General features: G+C 40.3%; 1 protein-coding gene across 1 annotated transcript in view; it reads left to right on the top strand.

Annotated features, from left to right (window-relative positions):
- The first annotated feature begins 8,076 nt into the window (after nt 1–8,076).
- The window catches only part of LOC138980886 (MFS-type transporter SLC18B1-like), a 15,608-nt gene continuing 13,684 nt past the window's right edge, over nt 8,077–10,000 (top strand). The window contains exons 1-2 of the mRNA XM_070353759.1: nt 8,077–8,204; nt 9,784–9,874. Coding sequence (XP_070209860.1) covers nt 9,814–9,874 — 61 coding nt within the window. The 5' untranslated portion in view covers nt 8,077–8,204; nt 9,784–9,813. The remainder of the gene's footprint in view (nt 8,205–9,783; nt 9,875–10,000) is intronic.

Genomic DNA, 10,000 nt, shown 5'->3' with positions numbered 1-10,000 from the left:
CAAAAAAACATCGTGATCTTATCCGAGGGACACGTTAACCGATCCTCAGATAAGATCAATTTCAGTAGAAAAAATTGATCTTATCCGAGGAGATCAGAGTTTAGTTTGAGGCCAATTGAAACTCAATGACGTGATAATGGGCAGATCCGGAGAGAGACACACACTGACATACATACTGACACTGACACAGAGACCATCGGCTGCATTAGAGAGAGAGAGAGAGAGAGAGAGAGAGAGAGAGAGAGAGAGAGAGAGAGAGAGAGAGAGAGAGGGGAGGTGAGGTAAGACAGACAGACATAGAAAGAGAGGAGAGACACAGACAAACTGATCATGACAGAGAGAGATAAAGAGAGGAGACGGAGAGAGAGACATAGAGTTAACAAGTCGCGTAAGGCGAAATTACTACATTTAGTCAAGCTATGGAACTCACAGAATGAAACTGAACGCACTGCATTTGTTCACAATGTATGGAACGCCAAAAGGCCCACGTTCTCGAGATCGACCCTCGATACTGGCACACTCGATACTGGCAGGATGTAGACAGCTGGCTGCCGGCTGCCAGAGGAGACCTGAAATGGGCTAGGGACCGGGTTGGGTCGTCTTGGGTCAGTGCTGAGTATCGAGTGTCTACAAAACGATTGGTTAAATCAGTTCTGATCTCGAGGATGAACAGCACCCTGGTGCGCCTAAAGGCCCAGTAGTATCGAGAATGAGTATTGAGACTATAGTCTCGAGACTACCAGTATCGAGTATCGAGATGCGCAGACTCAAAACTCTTTCATTTCATTGGTCGGACCTCGAAATTACAGTGTCGATACTGCGCATCCCGATACTGGTTGCTATGCCAATCGACTCCTGAATTGGTCAGAGTTAAATCATTTGTCTCTTAACCATACAAAAACAAAATTTATGCTAATAACCACAAGACAGAAACGACAAAATCTATTATCGAGCATTCCACCTCTTTATATTAAAAATCAAGTATTGAAAAAAAGTGTCTCACCATAAAGTCCTTGGTGTAAAGATTGATAATACTTTATCATGGCATGATCACATTGATTACATCTGTAAGATTGCTTCCCAAATAATATATCAGTTATCAAAAATAAAACATTTCTTGAATCTCCACTCGCGAAAGATTTTTTTTTACAATCACATCTTGTCAAATATTGATTATGCATCCACTGTATGGCATTGTGTAAGTGCTAATGTTTTGAAACCTTTAGCCAGTCTTCACAGAAGAGCAGTTAAGCTTATTGTGCTAAAAAAAATCACACTCCTTCAGAATCTGATTATAAAAATGTGCAAGTATTACCATTTCAAAAAAGGTTAATGTATAATAAAGGTGTTATGATGCATAAAGTGATGTCAGGATATGCACCGGAGACATTACGTGATAATTTTATTTTGAACTATAACAGACTAAAAATCATAACACCGACTCCACGTATTGACCTTTTTGAAATCAAGCCTTCTATATTCAGGTGCGGTCCTATGGAACTCACTGCCTATTTTCCTTAAGCATAAAGCAAACACAGACAGCTTCTAAAAAAAATTATATGTCGCACATAATGCAACTAAACATGTACTGAATGGTTCATCAATTCATTTAAAATGTATGTACATGTCAAACAAAATTATAATAATATGCAGATCTAAATTAAGATGTCTTAAAAATTGACACTTTTTATCATTGGAAATTGTACTTAAAACGCAGCATGACAATTTATTATTTTAATTTGTATCTATATATATATATATATAATGTATTAAATTTGATGTGATAGTTATTTGATTATATTGTTTTCTGTTCTTGTTGACCCTATATTATAACGAGGGCTGGATGTAAAAAAGCAATATTCTTGCTTATCTATTACTCTCGATAATAAAGATTTTGTCTTGTCTTGTCTTGTCTTGTCTCTCTTTATGTACGGTCCAACCGGAGTGCAATGGGTGCTCTCTCTCTCTCTCTCTCTCTCTCTCTCTCTCTCTCTCTCTCTCTCTCTCTCTCTCTCTCTCTCTCTCTCTCTCTCTCTCTCTCTCTCTCTCTCCACCTGTGACATACTAATAGCAATAACAGCACTTTATTGTCAATTAAAATATTACATATAAATGGAATTTTTTCCTGATGGACGCCACGCTGTTTGTCGAATGACAAAGCTGACAGCTCGTAGCTGAGAACAATGTGCACGCAGCGAGAGACAAAACCATCTAAGTGTTTTGCTTGCTTTTGCACTTTGCTTGCTGATGTATCTGGGGACAATGGAGAGAACAATGGAGGATGTTGGGTTGATAATTAGCTTTTGGGAAACAGCAGGCTATATAATCACAGACCCATTAACAACAACTCAAAATGTAGTGGTGTGTGACTGAACAAACGTTTCATATTTGTTTCCATTTGCACGGATCGATGTATTTACACATGTTGGCAACAAATTGACATAAGCATCCTTTAAAAAGAAAGAAAGTGTACAGCGGGAAAGTAAATTGGTGGACGAAATTAAACATTTAGAGACAACTTTTAGTGAAAATATTTTGTTTATTTTGGAAAAGAAAAGACAGGAATTAATTGCAATTCGACAAAAGAAAATTGACGGAATGATTATAAGAACCCGTATAAAATGGATTTCGGACGGTGAATATTTTTGTAATTTGGAAAAATTAGACATGCAATAATAAAGGAAGTACAATCATATTATGATAATTTATATACATTCGATGAAAAAGATGTTTCATTTGATGATCAGATGCCAGTGATCGGCAAGCCGGAATCGGCGGAGATTCGTTGCTCTGATGTTCATATTTGCGAAAGAAAAGGGTATCATAGCGAGCACACACTGCATAACATAGACACAGTCTCTGATACACATCAGACAAAGTTGATCGTCGCAAATCAGGCTGGTCAGTAGCAAGGGAATTGCTAGAGAAAAAAGCTTTGGTCATAAAAGGGGCTCTTACTATGCCACCCCTAACACAGTTATTTTCGGACAAATTCTATGGAGCAGCAGAACCAGAACTTCAACTCTCAACACCCAATAAGAAAGATAATGTATGCTCTCATAAGAAGAGTCACCTCCTTTACATGGATACAAAGCAAGAGTTACCTCCCTTGGGTTCTGGAACATTCCGGTAGTTTCGCCGTAGTGCAGTTGTTTTCGTTCATTCATTCTTCTGATAAGGGAAATTAAGAAACTCTAATGTCATATATACAATATTTAAATACCATATATATTCTTGTCATCATTTTCACGAGTTTTCATTCACAAGCACCTGGGAAATAAATCTCATGTTCCCCGGGGAATAAATCCCCGGTTACCATAGTTGCAGGAAGCCCTATTACATGGATAATCAAAAGCAAACCCAATAGAAACGCTCGAGGATTCTTCGGCTCTTTTCATTGGCGTTTCCCCAGACCTAAACAGACGACACTGCTTCGCCAAGTTCCAAATACGAACTGGCAAACTGGCAAATGTAAACAAAAAACAAAACTACCTCATCAAAGGTCATACATTTATGCTTTATCGCAAACAAAATAATGAAACCTATCGATATGTTTTATCTTCTCACAAAGTCATGGAGTGCGTGTATCTCTGTTTGGAGAAACACGAACGTCAAGTTTAAGTCAAACCAATTGACCCCTGACACACACATTTTGACCCGTGCACAAGACGTTGTATCGATAAACTAAGCGCAAATAAAAAAAATAATAATAAAAAAGCAAAGAACATAGCAACAAGAAATGAAGACATCTGACAAAGCCGAGCAAACAGAATGACAAGTCGAATGAAAAACAGAGAGGCAATGAGAAACAAGATCGCGATTATCTTTCCTTCGTGGCACGACGCAAATCGTTTGTGTCCTTTGACCCAATTCGTGCAGTGCTGCACGATGCAAATCTTCTGTGACCTTTGACTCAACGTAGCTTCAATATTCGATTACTAATATTTACCACTGAAAACCGAGGGGTGGAATACCGAGAGGGGCAGGGTGGTAGGGCGATGGTGAAATGTAATGAAGAGACACGTGTAGCAATAAGAGAAAACCGATTCTGCAATAACACAAACAAGAACAAAAAAACCAACACTGATCAATAATATGATCGTCTGCGTTGCAGGTGTGCAAGTGAAGGGTTGGGGGGGGGGGGGGTAACTTGATCATTAATTTGTGTGTGTCAGTGTTTGTGTTCATGGACTGATTGTGAGGGAGGGGGAGGGTGGGGTGGGGTGTGTTTCAGGTTTTGGTGTGGGTATGAAACGAGCAAAACAATACCCACACCACAAAATCTTGGAGGCAAAAAACACTCGCCGTCGCATCATTTTGTCCGCACAATATTATGTGCACCAACAACCGGAAAGAAAGGTGACAATGGAAAAAGACTCATCTTTGCTTCCTGCGATTCCTTGCCCCCGACTCAAACGTCGCACGATAATCCACATAACAGATCTGTTGTGAGATGGTCAACGCTGACTGTGCAAGCAAATCACCTCGTTTGAAATACGACAATCCCATCGCTCGAATGCAATGGGCACTATCGTCTCAAAGGCGCTTACTGTTGGTTTCACACACCACTCTGTAGTCGGAACCTACAGAACTTCGCATCCTCAAACCTGACATAGGCCTACTTGTCTCAACATTATAAACTCAAATCACACACAGTAAGTTGCTTTCGCACGCCAGCTTTGAACAACGTGCTGGGGCCCCGAACATGCATTAAAATAACAGAACTCGCGTTTCAAACCATGGCTCCCTGTGTTGATTTTTCACTTAATGTTGAACCACCAAAATGATGACAAAAACGATGTTTGATGGTTTGTTGCCAGACCAGCTTTTTTGTCGGTCCTCGGGGGGCGTATCGACTTTTGTTTCATATTTATTGACCGCGGCCTTCGGCCTTGGTCAATAAATATGAAACAAAAGACGATAAGCTCCCCCTCGGACCGACATAAAAGCTGGTCTGTCAACAACCCATCAAACATCTTATAATATGCACACAGGGCAAAGCGGAGTGTCTGCAGTTTAGTAGTACTGCTATTGTCACATAGCGCTATCGACACGTATCGCCGTATTGACACGTAGCGCTACAGTACATTGGTTTTTCACAATATAGTGATATCGACACGTAGTGCTATTGAGACGTAACGTGACGCCAAAAAGTAACCAAAACGGTCCTTAGCCGACTGACTATATATATATACGTCCGGGGGTGTAAGGTATCAGTGTGAGGATCACCTTAGACACAGGCTTATAACTCAAAAAGTGTTCGCTCTTTTCTAAAACGGATTTCACCACTGGATAGAGTTTCAAAATCTCTTTTAGAAAATGTAAAAATATTAAAAATCATGCAAAGGTGACATGCGACTCATTCCAAGGTGGAGGGTCACATATGGAGAAAAAAAAACTATGTCAAGGCCACAGGAGCTTGTATCCAACCACCGGTCGATAATTATTTACTTCTTATTCCATTTATTTACTCATTATTCCATACAGTCCACTACCACTGTTTACTACTTATTATTATTCATTTACTAATAAATAGTAGTAGCAGGGACCTATATAGGTCTATGGTAGTAGTAAGGGTAAGCATGCAGCAGTAAATAATAAGCATGCAGGAGTAAATAATTATGGACCGGTGGTTGGATACAAGCTCCTGTGGTCAAGGCCGCAAAATTGGGAGATTTTTTTCCGTTTCAGTTTCGCTTGATCTTAAGCGGTGGTCCTCTGCATTTAGAGACCAGAACGGGGGGTCACCTAAAAAGAGGTGTTCCCGTATCCGAGGTCACGCTAAGCGAGGTTTTCTTAGTCATACAAAGAAGGCTTTAGGTCGGGACCAACACCCTGATTGATGTTATCAAAGGTGTGACCTTAAACGGTTGTGACGTTAACCGGGGAGTGCTGTATATATAAAGTCATATGAAAAAAATATATATATATGATATATATTTCATATATAAAGTCATAGGAAGAAAGTCTCTGCTGACTTTCAATTGTTTCTTTCACAATTTCTGATGTTTTATATATATTTATCTATTTATTTATTTATTTGGTGTTTAACGTCGTTTTCAACCACGAAGTTTTATGTATCTATATACGGCTTGTCTGTCTGTCTGTCTGTCGGTCACTTCGTGATGCACGGCCAAAGTTCTCGATGGATCTGCTTCAAATTTGGTGGGCATATTCAGGTACACCCAAAACACCCAAAACACAATCTGGTCGATTTTCAACACGTGCTCTCAGCGCACATCGCTGAACCGATTTTGGTATTATTTTCTGTACATCCATTCCCAGTAACTCTTCCTTATCTTATCCAGTGTTTTTCGCGTGCCGAGACTATCATCGTAGCGTCATAGATTTCATGACGTCTGTCGTCCATCGCGGGCATATCAAGGGGACGTAATCTGTTATGTTTCCTTCTATTCGCTGTTCTATTTCGTTTTGCGCTTTTATCTCCCTTCCTGGCGAAGCGAAGCCGGGTATTCGACTCTACTTCTTCCCGGCAAAGCCGGGTACCCGGCGAAGCGGGTATTTATCTAGTATATATATATATATATATATATATATATATAATTATATATATGTGTGTATATATATATACACACCAACGACACATATATATTTCAGGACCAACGGAACAAATCAGACAAGTCTTAAAAAAAGGAAATAAGTTTCAATCACCTGTGTTAAATCAACCTGGATAGTCCAACGTTTGTGGCCCTATAACTCAGTCCCCCTGGTTTGAGTTTAGCATAGCCTATGTACGTCAACGTCAAAAATGAGTGTTTTTTTATGTTTCTGCTTTCAAAGTTTTGAGGCTATATCTTTTGGGCACTTCAAAGAAGAGTTCTTAAACTGGGCACAGATGTAGTGGCACCATCACTTGTTAAGCATGCACATTTTCATACGTTTCACGTGTATGTCTGTGGCAGTTCGGGGGGCCCGGGTAGCTCAGGTGGTAGAGCACTGGACTTCTCAGTGATCGAGAGGTCGCTGGTTCGAATCCGGGCCGGGACGGACACGGGTCAACTTTATGTGCAGACCCAGAGACGGTATCCATCTCCCACCCCCGTGTCACCACAATGGCACGTTAAAGATCTTGGTCATTCTACCATAAGTGCAGATGGCTGATACCACCTAAACACGCAAACATCAAAAAGCCGTGAGGGCGTAAAACTCGAATCGTATAAACCAATTCATGTCCAATATAGGCAATTAAGACCGGACGGACAATAAGCCCCTTAAAATTTACTCTTTTTTTTGTGGCAGTTCGAACGTTCACATCATTTGAAAGGAAAACCGTTACAACGTTCATTCTCAGCTTTTCTTTGCTCTTGGTAATGGCATTCATACAGAAGAGGTTGATCGTCATTGTCATAGTGATGTTCAATTTAAACAGGCAGCTCTGTGTAGTTCTTGATTTCTCCCCGTTTCCCCAACTATGCGGGTTGCTCTAAACTCTTGCACGTGCTAAATTAGGCTGACTGCGGGGCAGATTTAAACTAAATGGGTATTTACTGTTAGCTAAGACTACAAAACAACTCACTGATGTTAAAAAACAAGTGTTGTCTGTGTAAGGTTCTTGTACATGGTTCCACCAGGGGCTCCCTTCATAGCCCTATGTTTCATCCTACGCATCGCACAAGCCTTGGGCGCCTCTGCTTATGTGACTGCAAGTTTCGCCCTCCTAGCCAACGAGTTTCCAGAAAACGTTGGCGCCGCGTTCGTGAGTTGAGAGGAGAGTTTTTTTGTTATAATGAAACCATGTTACGTGTAGACTTTGTGATTGTTGATATTGCCTTGTTTTAGTTTAAAGTTCTGAAGAGGAATTGAACGTGATTTGATGTGAATGAATGTATGAATGTATTATATCTTTGCGGCGAGAGACACGTTTATTTAATAATCTGTTTACATGTTTGTACATTTATTTCAATAAGTATATTGTTGTTGTGGTGTTTTTTTGGGGGGTCGTTTCTATCATCACTGTCATTTTTCATTTCTGAGATAACACAGTCAATTTAACTTGGGTTTTAATTGATTTGATGCGTATAACGTGTACTTGTTTGTTTGTTTTTTCAACCGTTTGGTATGCCACCAATGTGTAACCGTTTTCTCAAGGCAAGCTTTCATTCGTCTGTCTACAGGGGATATTGGAGACATTCGAGGGTCTTGGCTTCGTTGTCGGGCCTTTACTGGGAGGCGTTCTCTATGAGGTTTGTCTGATCTGGTCCGTATCTTTTATGACTGTCCATCAACGTTTGCCATCTCGAATCACGTTGGAAATATCTCTATTGAAGTATGGACAAGTTGGGTGCTTTAACGAACGGCAATGCTGATATCCATTTTCTCGACATGTCTGTTATCATTTGCTTACAGTCTGCATATTAGAAGAAAACGGGCGAAGTGGCTTTGTGGTAAGAAGTCGGCCTCCTAATCGGGAGGTCGTGAGTTCAAATCCCGGTCGCTGCCGCCTGGTGGGTTAAGAGTGGAGATTTTTCCGATCTCCCAGGTCAACTTATGTGCAGACCTGCTAGTGACTTAACCCCCTTCGTGTGAACACGCAAGCACAAGACCAAGTGCGCACGGAAAAGATCCTGTAATCCATGTCAGAGTTCGGTGGGTTATGGAAACACGAAAATACCCAGCATGCTTACTCAACAAAAGCGGAGTGAAGCTGACTATGCTCTCAGAGTATAGTTTGGGGAACCCAAATGGCCAAACGAGCTCACACGTAACCAGACAATTCTGGAGCGCTGAAGAAGAAAAAGAAGAAAAGAAAATTAATTACAGCAGTACATACAAATGTGTAAGATATGTTATGCCGTTCTGGGCTACTGCAATTGTTGTTATTAGAGATTCACCCAAAGGCTGCATTAATTACAGCGGTACATACAAATGTGTAAGATATGTTATATGCCGTTCTGGGCTACTGCAATTGTTGTTATTAGAGATTCACCCAAAGGCTGCATTAATTACAGCGGTACATACAAATGTGTAAGATATGTTATGCCGTTCTGGGCTACTGCAATTGTTGTTATTAGAGATTCACCTAAAGGCTGCATTAATTACAGCGGTACATACAAATGTGTAAGATATGTTATATGCCGTTCTGGGCTACTGCAATTGTTGTTATTAGAGATTCACCCAAAGGCTGCATTAATTACAGCGGTACATACAAATGTGTAAGATATGTTATGCCGTTCTGGGCTACTGCAATTGTTGTTATTAGAGATTCACCCAAAGGCTGCATTAATTACAGCGGTACATACAAATGTGTAAGATATGTTATGCCGTTCTGGGCTACTGCAATTGTTGTTATTAGAGATTCACCCAAAGGCTGCATTAATTACAGCGGTACATACAAATGTGTAAGATATGTTATGCCGTTCTGGGCTACTGCAATTGTTGTTATTAGAGATTCACCCAAAGGCTGCATTAATTACAGCGGTACATACAAATGTGTAAGATATGTTATGCCGTTCTGGGCTACTGCAATTGTTGTTATTAGAGATTCACCCAAAGGCTGCATTAATTACAGCGGTACATACAAATGTGTAAGATATGTTATGCCGTTCTGGGCTACTGCAATTGTTGTTATTAGAGATTCACCCAAAGGCTGCATTAATTACAGCGGTACATACAAATGTGTAAGATATGTTATGCCGTTCTGGGCTACTGCAATTGTTGTTATTAGAGATTCACCCAAAGGCTGCATTAATTATAGCGATACATAAAAATGCTTTTTAAATACGAAATTGAATGTCATTATATATCTGTATCTTTATCTTTCAGGTCGGGGGGTTTGGAACGCCCTTCTTTGTCATGGGATCTCTGCTAATTGTGGGCTCGGCGATAAATCGTTTCTTGCTTAAAACAGAAGACGGTAAGAGTAGGGGAGTATCGGGAATGACACGAATGTATAATGAACACACGAAGTTACAAAACAAAATTGAATACCTGCAATACCTTAGCGTTTGAGAGCTCATGCAGTTAAGCAAATTGGAAACGG

This window comes from Littorina saxatilis, linkage group LG11 (genome assembly GCF_037325665.1).
Source record: "Littorina saxatilis isolate snail1 linkage group LG11, US_GU_Lsax_2.0, whole genome shotgun sequence".
Lineage (NCBI taxonomy): Eukaryota > Metazoa > Mollusca > Gastropoda > Littorinimorpha > Littorinidae > Littorina > Littorina saxatilis.
The sequence above is the reverse complement of the archived record's forward strand: the minus strand, read 5'-3'. Positions and strand labels throughout refer to the sequence as shown.